Source organism: Gopherus evgoodei, chromosome 9 (assembly GCF_007399415.2).
Source record: "Gopherus evgoodei ecotype Sinaloan lineage chromosome 9, rGopEvg1_v1.p, whole genome shotgun sequence".
In the NCBI taxonomy this organism is placed as follows: Eukaryota; Metazoa; Chordata; order Testudines; family Testudinidae; genus Gopherus; species Gopherus evgoodei.
This window is the reverse complement of record NC_044330.1, coordinates 60,004,695-60,020,364: the sequence shown is the minus strand read 5'-3', so window position 1 is coordinate 60,020,364 and position 15,670 is coordinate 60,004,695. Positions and strand designations below refer to the sequence as shown.

General features: G+C 44.4%; 1 protein-coding gene across 1 annotated transcript in view; it reads right to left on the bottom strand.

Annotated features, from left to right (window-relative positions):
- The window catches only part of LOC115657541 (protein eva-1 homolog C-like), a 58,251-nt gene that overhangs the window by 32,441 nt on the left and 10,140 nt on the right, over positions 1-15,670 (bottom strand). Inside the window, exon 2 of the mRNA XM_030575525.1 lies at positions 5,949-6,148. Within this exon, the coding sequence (XP_030431385.1) occupies positions 5,949-6,148 (200 nt within the window). The remainder of the gene's footprint in view (positions 1-5,948; positions 6,149-15,670) is intronic.

The window sequence follows — 15,670 nt, the reverse complement described above, 5'->3', positions numbered from 1 at the left end:
AGTGGGATGCTGGGCTCCTCTCCCCCACACTGCTTAATGTCCTGCCTGGACTATCATAGCACCGGGAGGCTGCCTCTCCCTCATTTTATCTCACTAAAAACTCAGTGTTTCTTATTCCTGCATTCTTTATTATTTTATGACACAAATGGGGGGGACATTGCCACAGTAGCCCAGGAAGGTTGGGGGAGGAGAGAAGTAATGGGTGGGGTTGTTGCAGGGGCACCCCCTGTGAATAGCATGTAGCTCATCATTTCTGCAGGATCTGACACAGAGCAGCTGTACTCTCTGATACACTGCTTCTCTAGTACATTTGCCCCATATTCTAGGCAGGACTGACTCTATTTTTTAAAGGAGGGATTGACTTGGGGACTCATTCCAGTTTTAGCTTTTGCACCCTCAGCCAATCTCAGACAGGGGCACCCATGACAGCAGCAGACAGCACAGAAGAACAGATAACTGTCATCTCATTGCCAAATTACACTATCAGCAAATAGTACAGAACAACTGGTAATCATCTCTGCTATCATGCAAAAGCAAATGAATGCTGCTGTGTAGCACTGGAGTATCGCCTCTGTCCACGGCATCCAGTACACATACAGTGACTGTAAAAAAAAAAGCTGAACAGGCTCCATGGTTGCCATGCTATGACGCCTGCCAGGGCAATCCAGGGAAAAAGGGCACGAAATGATTGTCTGCCATTGCTTTCCCGGAGGAAGGAATGATTGACAACATTTACCCAGAACCACCCGCAACAATGATTTTTGCCCCATCAGCCACTGGTCTCTCAACCCAGAATTCTAAGGGGCGGGGGAGACTGCGGGAACTATGGGATAGCTATGGAATAGCTACCCACAGTGCAACGCTCCGGAAATCAATGCTAGCCTCGGACCATGGACACACACCGCCGAATTAATGTGCTTAGTGTGGCCGCGTGCACTCGACTTTATACAATCTGTTTTATAAAACCGGTTTATGTAAAATCAGACTAATCCTGTAGTGTAGACGTACCCATAGTCCTGCCCTGCCTCACAGAGGGCTGCTGGGATAAGTGCATTACTGATTCCAGTGGTGGGGCAGATAGGAACCTGGAATGTATATGTGTGCTAGGCTGAGATGAAATCCACAGAGTGGTGTCTCTGATAGCTCTGAGGGCCCAGGTGGGCGGGTGAGAAAATGTTCTCTAAAATTATGAGGTGTCTCTTATTCATTGTACTTAGCCCTAGGCTGATCCTTGGAGGAGTGTCACACCAGAGCTCTTATTTACATACCATTTCTTTGGTTCTAATCCTAGCATCTTTGTGTACAATGAGATCACTGGAAGCTTGAATGATTTCATGGGTCTAGCATAGGAACTTCCCTTAAAGGGCCAGCAGCCTTCTGACCTCATGAGAGATGGAGAAAAAGGGCCCATACCCCAGAGCACTTGGTTTAGAAAGCTCCCTAAGAAATGCCCTACATGCTGGTTGTGGTGAGTAAGGGAAAGTCAGTGGGCCCCACAAGTGGCAGGAATAGGGGACTGATAGCTACTTAAAGACAAATAACTCAATAAGCCTCCAAACCTGGTGACTGGTTCCCTCTACACTGTATCTGTAATGACACAAATGGAAAACAACTTTGATCCATTTCACTCTTAAGTCTCAGTACCTTAAGTCAATGGACACTGCAATCAATAAGCATAATACATATAATGCAATATGCACAGCTAGTGTCACAGCTCATCCTCAGTGTTCATAGAAAAAAAATACCCAGGAGTGGATAAGCACAGGGATCCTGTTCCTAGGGTGACCAGACAGCAAGTGTGAAAAATTGGGACAGGGAGTTGGGGGTAATAGGCACCTACATAAGACAAAGCCCCAAATATTGGGACTCTCCCTATAAAGTCAGGACATCTGATCACCTTACCTGTCCCCATAGGCTATGCAGAGCATGGGGGTGGGGTTTCAGAAAGACCAACTAAAATAAGCCAGTAAACTTTGCTGAACAGACAACTGAGCCATTTCAGTTCCCATGCAGGAGTCAGTTGGTGAATACTATGCCTTTCGATCCATGATTAAGGCTAAGATTTAGTCACAGGTATTTTTGGTAAAAGTCATGGACAGGTCACGGACAAGAAATAAAAATTCACAGTCTGTGAACTGTCCATGACTTTTACTATAAATACTCATGACTGACTCTCTGATTTGGCGGGGGCTCGGGCTCGGGCTCGGGCTCGGGCTCGGGCTCGGGCTCGGGCTCGGTGCTCCCTGCTACACCACCCAGTATATGGGTGCTCCCTGGAGCCAGCTGCCTGGAGACACCCAAGCAATGGCCAATGCAGTTGGCCCTGGGGACAGCCTGAGCAGCTGGCTCCAGGGCCATTCCAGTGGCTGGCCATGGGGCACTGGAGCAGCTGGCCCTGGGACCATCTGTTCAAGTGGCCCTGGAGTCAGCCATACCAGCTGTTCTGGAAGTCCCAGAGGTCACAGAAAGTCATGGAATCCATGACTTCCATGACCTCTGTGACAGAATCACAGGCTTATCCATGATTAAAATGATCAGCAGCTGGACCAGATGATATTTCCTAGTTTACATACTTGGACTGGCCAGGGAGATCCAGTCCCTGGGGCGAACCAGGGAATTACCCATACTCTCCTCTAGCTGGGTTGATGGGCCAGGGTATTGTAACTAAAGAGAGGCACAACACAAGGGCAGCTCAGGCTGATGTGAGACGTTTGATGGGGAACAAAAGTTGCAAATGGAAAGCCCAACCCGTGGGTGAAAAGCCTTTGGTGTGTTTATTAAGTCAAAAGTGAAATGGCAGAGAAAGAACTAGAGCTGCTGGGCTGGGGAATCTTTGAAAGAGTTGTGTGATTTATGCTCATTATCAGCACCATTATTTTCATTGAAATCAGGTTGGTTTCCAGACAGTCAGGAAAGTTAGTTGATTCTGAGGGGTGAGGGGATTGTTCCAACGGTCACCCATGTTAAGAGTGGTGATGAATAACTCTGGATGGATAACTATGATAACTCTGAGCTATGGTAAAACTGCTATCTCCAGTCTGCCTCATTCCTTATTCTATTCATGACTCAGGGAACATGACATCCAGGGCACTCCTAACTGCCTATGGAGGGTTGCTCTTATTAGTGAGACATGTACTATAAAAGGTTCAGTCTGAAGTTATAAGGAAGGTTCCGATCAGCTCTTAGTTCTCCTGCGCTGCTCTGCACACCTCTTGCTCTAATATTCTCTTCAAGTCCAGCTGTCCTTGGCAGCCAAAGGCACACGGACAAGGATTTCCACTGTCCTGGTGAATCTAGAACAAGGAGGTGCTTGTGAGTAAAAAGGAGTTTAGTGGTGTTACTGTAGGCTCAGCTACAAAACAAGTCATAGCTCTCAATTCAATAGGAAAATCCAGCTGCATTCTATCCCCAAGATAAGCCAACAGGAGGCAATAAAATTTCACAAGTCCCCTGACTCATGAGATCAGAGACCCAGGATCAGTCTAGGCTCATGGCCCCATTTTGACTCCCTGATATGTCAGCTGGGACAGCCAAGAATCTTTCTACTAAAAGAAGAGGATGAAGATCAGTTTGCACTAAATGGTGATAAATGGCCTGTCACTAAATAATAATGTTCCACTGTGATTGTGATGAGGATCTAACTGGTGTCAGAAAAGTCACTGTCTGTTCCAGACGATCAGAGATGCTACCCACCTCAAACAATTTTCACAGTAATTGTCAGAACCTAGTGAGACGGGGAAGGTTCAGTTGCTTTAAAAGCCCAACATGTCTCCTAGTTTCTTATCCAGACATCCCTCTTTAAATTGGCAACACCCAGAACGAAAAGTTAGCTGCTGCTAATGTCAAAGAACCTGTGCCTCTATCTGGCTTTCTGACTCTTTGGCACACAATCTCTTTCCTTCATAAGCCCAAATGAAGGCAGATCTCTTCCCAGCAAAGTGCAATGTTAAGGAAGTATTTAACCAGGTTTAAAAATTATTTTGCCATTGGACTCTACACAATAAAAGCACCTTTTAAAGAATCTCTTGGGTGAAAAGAATAATGACTTTGGCATTCACCCCCACCATACATGGCTTCAGTACCCAGAGTCAAAGGAAAACAATGATTTCCTTTGGTTCTATATTAGCCCCAGTAAATTAAAAATCATGATCTTTCTGTATTTAAATCTCTGAAATTTACATTTCCTAAACTAATGGTTGATATTGGGCATGTGCAAGTGAGGTAACTGCTTCTAAGAATAGAAAGACATATTAGGAGAGAGCCACAGTGCACCATAAAAGGCCAGCTGCCAGCAGGTAGTTTTGGAGTCCGAGTCAGAGAGAGGGGAATTCAGTCGGGAGCAGACGGAAGAACTGGAAACCAGCAAGAGATGCCAAAGGAAAGAAGTAAGAAAAGCTGAGACATAGAAAAGAAAACTGGAGCAGAGCAGAGCTGACTGACCAGGAGCTGAACAGCGATTAAAGAAGATTACTAAAAGATTTATCACAGCAGCAGTAGTAATATAAAGGGATACCAATGGATTTATAAAGTAAGCTTGCCAGTTTTAATATATTTTTTAGTGTAGTATTTAACGTGTATGCTAAAGCGTGTCTTTTAATTCTATTTTACTTATGTGAAATTTAAAGCAGTGGTTCTCAACCAGGGGCACGTGTACCCCTGGGGGTACTCAAAGGTCTTCCAGGGGCTACTCAACTCATCTAGATCAAAGTTTCTCAACCTGGGTTTTGAAACCTCCAGGGGGGTCATGGGACGGGATTGCAAGTGCAGAGCCAAAATCAGCAGGTGGCAAGCAGGGCTTCAGCCCTGGACAGAAAGGCTGGGCTTCAGACAAGGCTCACAAGTGAAAAACAGGCTCAAGTGTCACACTAAAATGTAAGTACAATATTTATAATTCAATTGATTTATTTTATAATTATATGGTAAAAATGAGAGTCAGCAATTTTTCAGTAAGTGTGCTGTGACACTTCAGCATTTTTATGTCTGATTTTGTAAGCAAGTAATTTTTAAGTGAGATGAAACTTGGTGTACAGAAGACAAATCAGACACCTAAAAAGGGTACAGTAGTCTAGAAAGGTTGAGAATCACTGATTTAAAGAACTATTGTCAGCGATTTGTTACAAACTAGCCACTTGTAACAAAGCACTTTGCTTAGAATCATAAACTATATACTATTGTGGTTTAAATGCTCTTTAAACTTGAAACAAGGGACTTGTATCTTGGGGATTTTGTGTTTTGTTTAGAATTTTTAGAATACAGTGTATTAGGGATTTTAGTTATTTTGTTTTGGAAAACAATACTGCCTTTGCCAATTTCTTTGTCTGAAGGTTATATCTGTGTCCTTTAGCGTTTCCTTAACAACCCTGGAAACTTATATCTCAGGAAGGACAGTTTAATGGGGGTAGAGTATTATAGTGGCATCCCAAGATCTCAATCCAGCAACTGGACCATCCTTCATCTCTGGGTTAAGCCCTAACATGGACAAATTTCTCACAATTAATTTTTTGTATGCCTATTCCAAGATTCATCTTGGTTAAAATTAATCAGTAATGCCTCTTCCTAGGTTTATATCCTCAAATGCAGTTCTAGGAGGTGAATCCCACCCAATCCATCACAGAAGGTCCCATTGCGTCTGTACCTTTCATCACTCCACTGGTAAAATAGCATCCTAAATTCCTTGTGAGTGTATAGGTAAGGGGTGGGAGTTCACTACAAGGTCCAAAACCACCCACCATTTTTTTGGATAAGACCTGAGGCTACAATGTTTGAGGGCCAGCTGGCAGATGTGGGGGCACTTTGGGGGCTCCCGATCAGACAATCTAATCTCCCTTGCCTGAACCCAAAAGCATCCCATGTCATCCTGAACACCTCCATGCATGGTACTGCCCTGGTTTCCTGCAGTCCCTTAGAATGTTGTTACTTGTGAATTTCAAGGATGTTTTTGCTTTTACCTGGCGCGCTGTGGCAGACACACACGTGGTGCTCTCACCAGAGATATTGCCAGTGCTCGGGCAGAGGTTCTGGCTGGGCACTCGACGCCCATAAAATGCAGATAGGATGCTAATGGAGGTCTTGTGGGGACAAATGACTCCCAGTTGCTCCCCATCACAGGCGTGGGCTGTGTGGTTCTTCAGCACCTTTTGAAGGTAACCTGAGGGGAGTAAAACACACAGATGTTGTATGCAGTGTTGTTGTAGCCATGCTAGTCCCACCTTGTCTCTATAAAACAGGGAGTCATTAGAGCTGGGAAGTGCTGGAGCCTCAGGGAATGAGAACACTGCCTCCAGAGTCCTGGCATGTGGGGGAGGAGGGTGGAGGGGGAAGAAGGGGATGGCCCTGAACTGGAGCAGTATCCCAGGCAAATGCAAACTCAAGGAGGGAGGGAGATGCTGTGGCAGGGAGGAGAATGCACTTTTCTGACAGGCAGGGGAAGGGGAATATTGTACCAAGGTCTACACCAGCAGTTCTCAAACTATGGGTCAAGACCCCATAGTGGGGTTGCCAGGGCTGGCATTAAACTTGCTGGGGCCCATAGCCAAAGCCTGAGCCCCATCACCCAGGGCCAAAGCCTGAGGGTTTCCACTCTGGGTGGCAGGGGCCTGCGGCTGAAGCCCTTGGGCTTTGGCTTTGATCCTCCCCACCTTGGGCAGGCTCAGGCTTCGGTCCCCACTCTTGGGATTGTGTAGTAATTTTTGTTGTCAGAAGGGGGTTGCAGTGAAGTGAAGTTTGAGAGCCCCTAGTCTACACTAAGGGTTGTCCAAAGTGGGATAAAAGTAACAAAAACCAGCTCAGCCACTTGGAAAGAATAAGCAAGAGTTGGAGACCAAATTTGGATTTTTTTAACCCATCTTTAAGCTAAAAGAACCAATTGGGGGGTTTCTAGGTTTTTGGTGTCATAACAAACTTACTGTAGAAACAGACCAAGATGGTTCATAGATTCATTGCTTCTAAGGCCATAATCTAATATTTTTCATAACAGACCACAGAAATTCACCAGCAGCACCTGCCTCAAGCCCAATCACTTGTGCTTAAACTAGTGCTTATTTTTAAGAAAGACATCCAGTCTTGATTTAATGATGCCAAGTGAAGGAAAATGCCCCACATCCCTTGGTGAGCTGTTGTGATGATTAATTATTTTCACCGTTCATAAGTTACACCTTATTTCCACTTCAATTTTTCTAACTTGAACTTCCAGCCATTGGATCTTGTTATACCTTTGCCTGCCAGATTAAAGTGCCCTGTAGTATCAGATATATTATGTGCAAGTACTTATAGACCAATATTTAGTTGCTTTTAGAGACACAATGCACTGGCACTCGGGGAATCAGAGTTCAGATCACCAGCTCTTCCACAGCCAGTTCCTCACATTGTTCTCAGGCTCCCCAGCTGAGCAGAGGGCTTGGGGCACTGTAGAGACATCAAGTTTGCTCTGGAAGGATCTGCATTAAGACCTCTCCAAGGTCACTTCTACATTAAAAAAATGTAAGCCAGGCCTTATTCTGAGGAGACTATCACAGGAAATGGCTATGTCCATGAAGACTTTGGGCCTGGTTCTGGCCTCATTTACACAGGAGTAAATCAGGAAAAACTCCACCAAAGTTCACAGAATTATACAGTAGTGTAAGGGGAGAATTAAGCCCTTCATTTTTAGGTTCTTCCCCTTCCCCTCATCCTGTTATTCAGCTCTTTATAGCAGGGAATGACATGTACTCAGTCTGACACAAAAGCTTCTACAGAAGAATTTCCCTATGACTGAAGCTCCAGCCCTGTGTCTGAAGTACATGGCTTGTGTCAGGGAGCTTTTCCTTACCAGCCAACAGAGCGGCGGTGGTTTCTTTGGGAACAAGAGAAGCAGCAAGGAGGCAAAGTTCAGAAACTATGAAAACTTGGTTCTAGTTATTGAGATTTTCAGGTCTCACACGGGTCGTTCCTCACCCTGATCTTCTCCTTTCAGTTCCACTACTCATACTATATCTCCCTCATTGGGCCCCACTCAGCTACACAGGGAAATAAAACCAGAGTAAGTTACAATTACCTTCCTTCCAGTTGTCCGTGCCATTTGCAATGATTAATTTAATGACATAGATCTACCAAGTGAAGGACCATGTGGAGAGGTTCCCCCATGTAGATCTCCCCATGCAGATCCCTGACCTCGTTAATGTGATCCTGTGCCACTGAAGTCAAGGGGATCATTGGCAGTGAGCTATACAGGAACAGGATCTGACCTTCAGAGGGCACCAAAGTAGCAAGAGCTACAGGACTTAAAGCCAGCCAAGGCCGCAGCACAGCATTGAGGGCCACTTTCAATTCCCCTTACCATGCATACTTCAGCCTTAGTATATCCTGGCACTCACAAGTATGGCCAGATTCAGGCTGAAGAAAAGGCCCCTAGGGAAACTCCCTACTTCATGTCTCATGACCCTGTATTTAGACAACTCTCCAATACCAAATTCTACAGGCCACTTCCCTCAGATCCCACTGAGGAATACACTAAGAAACTGTACCATCTACTCAGGATACTCCCTACACTAACACTGGAACAAATCAACATACCCTTAGAGCCTCGACCAGGGTTATTCTATCTACTACCCAAGATCCACAAACCCGGAAATCCTGGACGCCCCATCATCTCAGGCATTGACACTCTCACTGAAGGGCTGTCTGGATATGTGGACTCTCTACTCAGACCCTATGCCACCAGCACTCCCAGCTATCTCCGTGACACCACTGATTTCCTGAGAAAACTACAATGCATTGGTGACCTCCCAGAAAACACCATCCTAGCCACCATGGATGTAGAGGCTTTCTATACAAACATCCCACACACAGATGAAATGCAAGCTGTCAGGAACAGTATCCGTGATGATGCCACAGCACAACTGGTTGCTGAGCTCTGTGCCTTTATCCTCACACACAACTATTTCAAATTTGATAACAATTTATACCTCCAGATCAGTGGCACCGCTATGGGCACCCGCATGGCCCCACAATATGACAATATTTTTATTATGGCTGACCTGGAACAACGCTTCCTCAGCTCTCGTCCACTCACTCCCCTTCTCTACCTACACTACACTGATGACCTCTTCAACATCTGGACCTATGGGAAGGAGACTCTGGAAAAATTCCAGCACGATTTCAACAGCTTCCACCCCACAATCAACCGCAGCCTGGACCAATCTACATGGGAGGTCCACTTCCTAGACACCACGGTGCAAATAAGTGATGGTGACGTTAACACCACCCTATACAGAAAATCTACCGACCACTATGCCTACCTTCATGCCTCCAGCTTCCATCCCGGGCACACCACACGATCCATTGTCTACAGCCAAGCACTGAGGTACAACTACATCTGCTCCAACCCCTCAGACAGAGACCAACACCTGCAAAATCTTCACCAAGCATTCTCAAAACTACAATACCCGCACGAGGAAATAAGGAAACAGAGCAACAGAGCCAGACGTGTACCCAGAAGCCTACTACTGCAAGACAAACCCAAGAAAGAAACCAACAGAACTCCACTGGCCATCACATACAGTCCCCAGCTAAAACCCCTCCAATGCATCATCAGGGATCTACAACCCATTCTGGACAATGATCTCTCACTTTCACAGGCCTTGGGTGGCCAGTCCTTGCCCACAGACAACCTGCCAACCTGAAGCATATTCTCACCAGTAACTGCACACTGCACCATAGTAATTCTAACTCAGGACCAATCCATGCAACAAACCTCGATGCCAACTCTGCCCACATATCTACGCCAGTGACACCATCACAGGACCTAACCAGATCAGCCACACGATCACCATTTCATTCACCTGCACATCCACCAATGTAATATACGCCATCCTATGCCAACAATGCCCCTCTGCTATGTACATCGGCCAAACTGGACAATCCCTACAGAAAAGGATAAATGGACACAAATCAGATATTAGGAATGGCAATATACAAAAAGCTGTAGGAGAACAGTTCAATCTCCCTGGTCACACAATAGCAGATTTAGAAGTAGCCATCCTGCAGCAAAAAACCCCTCAGGACCAGACTTCAAAGAGAAACTGCTGAGCTTCAGTTCATCTGCAAATTTGACACCATCAGCTCAGGATTAAACAAAGACTGTGAATGGTTGCCAACTACAAAAGCAGTTTCTCTTCCCTTAGTTTTCACACCTCAACTGCTAGAAGAGGGCTTCATCCTCCCTGATTGAACTTACCTCTTTATCTCTAGCGTGCTTCTTGCTTGCATATATATACTTGCCCTTGGAAATTTCCACTATATGCATCTGACGAAGTGGATATTCACCCATGAAAGTTCATGCTCCAATATGTCTGTTAGTCCATAAGGTGCCACAGGACTCTCTGTTGCTTTTATGTATTTAGACAGACACCTATATGCTCCATTCCAAGAGTCAGCACTGTCCCACGTTCAATGGTGCTCCAATGCCCCTCGACACTATGCTTTTTGTAGCCATCGTGGGCAAGGCCTGGTATACTGTGTAGGCATTGGGCCTACATCCAGTATAAAAGTCTCTTGGTTTCTATGACAACCTGGGGAGTCAGACTGAAAACTCCACAACAGCTGAAGGTGAATTACAAAAACAGGAGCTCCTTATGTCATTAAACATGACAATGAATATAATCCAGTCTGGGCACCAGGTTATTTCGTACCATTAATTTCACTCAGCCCCTGAAGATCAGTTCTCAGTGTGTGGTAGATACTGCCATGTAGACTTCAGCAGTGGAGAAGATGGAGGTGTGGCAGCTGAGGAAGAGGCAACTGGGGCTTTTGGCTGCATGGAAGATGATGGAGACGGAGTGGGATTGTGAGATGAGCACATTAGTTGGCTGTCTGTGCTTAAAAGGGTCAGCAGTGAAATAGCAACCTATTTAAGGGGTCTTCAGTGGGTTTCAGAGTTAACACTGCAGCTCAGCTCTCTTGTTTAGGACTGTCAGACTGTCTAAGGCAAGACTGTATCCACTTACACTCAATTTTATCCTGGCAGGTTTTCTTTGAAACCCTTTAGGGTGGGTTTGGTTATTTATAATGAAAGTTACAATCTTTAGTACATTTCTCTGGCAAGGCTCTGACCAGTGCTGCAGCTGAAGAATCATGGAATACATAGCGCTCTGACCATGAGTGACTTGCCCTCTACCCGCCCAAGGTACATCGTACTTGGCTTTTGACTAGATTTGATCATATTGCCCCCATCAAAATTCATAGCCAGGTTGAGGGGGAGGAAATCTGGCTGTGAGTTGCCTTCCCCCATTGCTTGTGATTAGCAGGGAGCTTCCCCATCTCTGATGCTTGCTGAGGGAAGGAACCACGCCCTCCAATACCAGCACGGGCCATTAATTGCTGAGGTTGTATGAAACTCCTGACGTATCAGACCCCACCACACCCTTATCTCCTTCTTTGAATATTGATCTCACACCAGCTCCCTGAAATCCTCCCCTGGCAGTACTGTGCTGCCCCAGGGAAGGATGGTGGAGGATTATGCTTCATCCCTGAGAGATCCTTTACATACTGACAGCACATGCCTGAGCTTGGGGTTTAATAGCCAGGGTGGGCAGTGAATTGGTCAATCTAATGCCAGCATCCCTTCTAGGTTTTAGGCCTTGTCTACACTGGAATTTCAACCCCTGATGTAGCTGCATCTGTGTCTACAGGAGTCTGCACTATTTACTCCAGTTCAGATCTCACCAGACTGGCTACACTAGACATTTGTAGACAAGGCCTTAGAGAGCCACAAACAGGCAGCACTGCAGTTTTACAGGCAGGGCTGGCTCCAGGTTTTCTGCCACTCCAAGCAGAGGAAAAAAAAAAAGTCAATAGGCGGCAGCTCAATCGGGCCACTCCATTCTTTGGTGGCAGTTCGGTGACAGGTCTGTCACTCCCTCTCTTCCTCTTCAGCAGCACTTCGACGGCAGCTCAAAGAGGAAGAGAGGGACTGAGGGACCCGCTGCCGAATTCCCACCGAAAACCTGGACATGCCGCCCATTTGTATTGGCCACCCCAAGCACCTGCTTCCTTAGCTGGTGCCTGGAGCCAGCTCTATTTACAAGAAAGAGTTAAAATCTCAGAAACACTTGGCCTAGTTTATGACTCTGAGTAAAGGAGTCAATTGACCAGATTATTTTTCAATCACTGGTCTGAGAAGCTCTGAATTCATAGCTGGTGAAGAATCTGGAGAGCCAGGTGGCAGGGCTGTGTACATCCAGCTATCTGGGGAAGGAGCTGCCATCCACACTGAGTGTATCCAAACATGCTCTCTAAATCCATCCAGAAACCCTGGTACCAGGCTCTGCTGTACAATGGCCTCTTTTACCTTCCCAGTACTCAGCGCTGACACTAACCCTTTGACATCTGGAGTCAGAGCTCCTGATAGTACAGGGTTTTCTGCATGCAGACTCATTCCAGGCCCCACAGGGTTAATCATACACTTGGACACAGCAGCAGATATTTTGATCATTTTCTTTCCTTCTGTTTTCATTGGTGAGAGAAAAATAAACATCTGAAATCTGTCCCTGAAGGGCCTCCGGGTTTCACAACTGGTTCATTCATCTTAATGTAACTACAAAGAAGAAAACAAGAAAGGAAGGGAGGAGGACAGAAATGCAGCCAAGAGGGCAGCAGATCAACAGCTTTGGTGGGATCCCTGCAAAACCCACCTCCCCCTGAGGGGAAGAAATGGCATTCCTTGGAATGGGTGCTGTTTCCAGGAAAGAACAGCGCTGACCCAACAAGGGCAAAAGAGGGAAGCTCTTGGGGCACTGGTGTTCACAGAGACAGGTGGACAGGATCAACACGGCCACAGAGCAACATTCATACCCTGGAAAAGTGCTGCTCTTCAAGAGTCCCCACAGAGTACAGTGGTTCAAGTGTAGAATATGGTTGCCTAGAGGGCCCAGTTAGGATCAGGTCTGATTTGTTCTACGCACTGCACATACCTTCTAAGAGACAACCCCTGCTCCAAAGAACTTATGATCTGAAGAGATGAGACAAAGGGTGAGGGAAACCAAGTGTAGTTATTCCCATTGTACAGATAGGGAAATTGAGGCAAAGAGAGATAGAGTGACTTGCCGAAAGCCATGCAAGGTGGTGGTGGCAAAGCCAGAAAATGAACCCAGGGTTCCTAATTCCCAGCCTGGTGCCTTATGCTTTAACATTTAATTTAGTACTGTGAAACAAGACAGACTGACAGCCCCAAAGATCGAAGTGTTCCACTGAGCCAAAGGACAGGGCTGGCTCAGACGATGGCAGTGCCAATTTCCCCCATTGGGGCCACTCTTTGTAGCCCATTCAGTCAGTTGGTCTCCCTATGCCACTGCCTGCAAAAGCCCAATTACTGTAAATTAATGTGGGCATCTCTCCATCAAAAGCTAGACACAGTGCACGAGTTCATGTCACAAGCAATGCATTAATAGCCAGCAGAATACAGGTGTCCATCCACCAGTGAATCACAAGTCAGAGTGTGCCTCTGAGGCACTTCAGCAAATACACCTTAAGTGTAGGTGGCAAGCAAATGACAGAACCAAGGGATCAAGTTGGTGGAGAAGGGTTCTGATGTGAGATACAAAACAATAGCCCACCCAAGTTAGAACTTACTGCTAAGGTGCTTAACCAGCAACAGTGATAATTCCTAGCAGAGGAGTGTCATTGATACACCAAGGGGGAAAATGCACTGTGATAAGTGAATCTAAAAGTCCAAAGCTGCCAAAACCTCAGGATTCAGCATGCAAAGAAGCGTTGGCATTTCTCTGTAACATGCAGGGTGCTTGGAATTCTATAACAAGAAAGATATGTACAAAACACCACGCTCCATGGGCTTTAATTTTTGTAAGGAAACACACTAACTGTGGCTGCACAGCTAAAACTCCACTGAGCACAGAGACAAACCCAAAATATCACTTATTTTTAGAAAAATTCATCATCTTGATGTGTAGTCACAGTGGTAAGCATGTCATATTCCCTTCTAGATAAGCACATATACTCATAATCACACGGTCTCCTCTCGCACGCTTCCTTCCTCTTAATTCACCTTCTCACTGTTGTCTCATCTGCACAAAGGTCCAATTGTACAAAAATGTATGAATCTGCTTCACTTAATGCACATGAGCAGTCCATTGAAGCCATTAGGACTACATATGAGCGTATGATTTTTCAGGATGACCAGCTTAGATTGTAAGGTCTTCGGGACAGAGACTCAATCTTTATCTATATTGTAAAGTGCCAAGCACATCTATGATTCTATATAGGTTATAAATAATGTTAATAATTATTACTTCTTGTTGCAGATTCTAGGTAGTATAGTCCAAACAGCATTGCTGATGCTAAAAAGTACTAGGATTAGAACTACCGTTACATTAATAGATTTTAAAATCAGAAGATACATTTTTATCAATGACTTGGAAGTAGGGCTGTCAATTAATCGCAGTTAACTAACGCAATTAATTACAAAAATTTAATCACTATTTAACAAGAATTAATCGCAGCTTTAATCACACTATTAAACAATAGAATACCAATTGAAATTTATTAAATAAATATTTTGGATATTCTTCTACATATTCAATTATATTGATTTCAATTACAACACAGAATACAAAGTGTACAGTGCTCATTTTATATTATTTTTATTAAAAATACTTGCATTGTAAAAATGATAGAAGAAATAGTATTTTTCAATTTACCTCATACAAGTACAAGTACTGTAGTGCGTTCTCTTTATCATGAAAATACAACTTACAAATGTAGATTTTTTTTGTTACATAACTGCACTCAAAAACAAAACAATATAAAACTTTAGCATATACAAGCCCACTCAGTCCTAGTTCTTGGTCAGCCAATTGCTAAGACAAACACGTTTGTTTACATTTATGGGAGATAATGTTGCATATCTGGCACATAAATATCTTGAGATGCCGGCTACAACTGTGCCAGGCGAATGCCTGTTCTGACTTTCAGATGACATTGTAAACAAGAAGCGGGCAGCATTATCTCCCACAAATGTGAACAAACTTCTTTGTCTGAGCGATTGACTGAACAAGAAATAGGACTGAGTGGACTTGTAGGCTCTACAGTTTTACATTGCATTAAAACACAAAGTCATTATTTTTATACATAATTCTTCATTTGTAAGTTCAACTTTCATGATATAGAGGTTACGCTACAGTACTTGTGATGCGAGAATTGAAAAAATACTATTTATTTTATCATTTTTACATTGCAAAAGTTTGTAATCAAAAATAAATAAAAAGTGAGCACTATACCCTTTGTATCCTGTGTTGTAATGGAAATCAATATATTTGAAAATGTAGAAAACATCAAAAATATTGAAATAGTATTCTGTTATTGTTTAACAGCACAATTAATCACGCCATTAATGTTTTTAACGCGCAATTCATTTTTTTAAAATCACTCGATAGCCCTCCTTGAAAGAAAACAAAATCATCACTGATAAAGTTTGCAGATGAGACAAAAATTGGGAGAGCAATAAACAACGACAAGGACAGGTCACTGATTCAGAAAGAGCGGGATCACTAGGTAAACTAGATGCGAGCAAACAATGTGCATTTTAACACAGCTAAATGTAGATGTATACATCTAGGAACAAAGAATGCAGGCCACACTTACAGGCTCTGGGACTGTATCCTGGGAATCAGTGACTCTG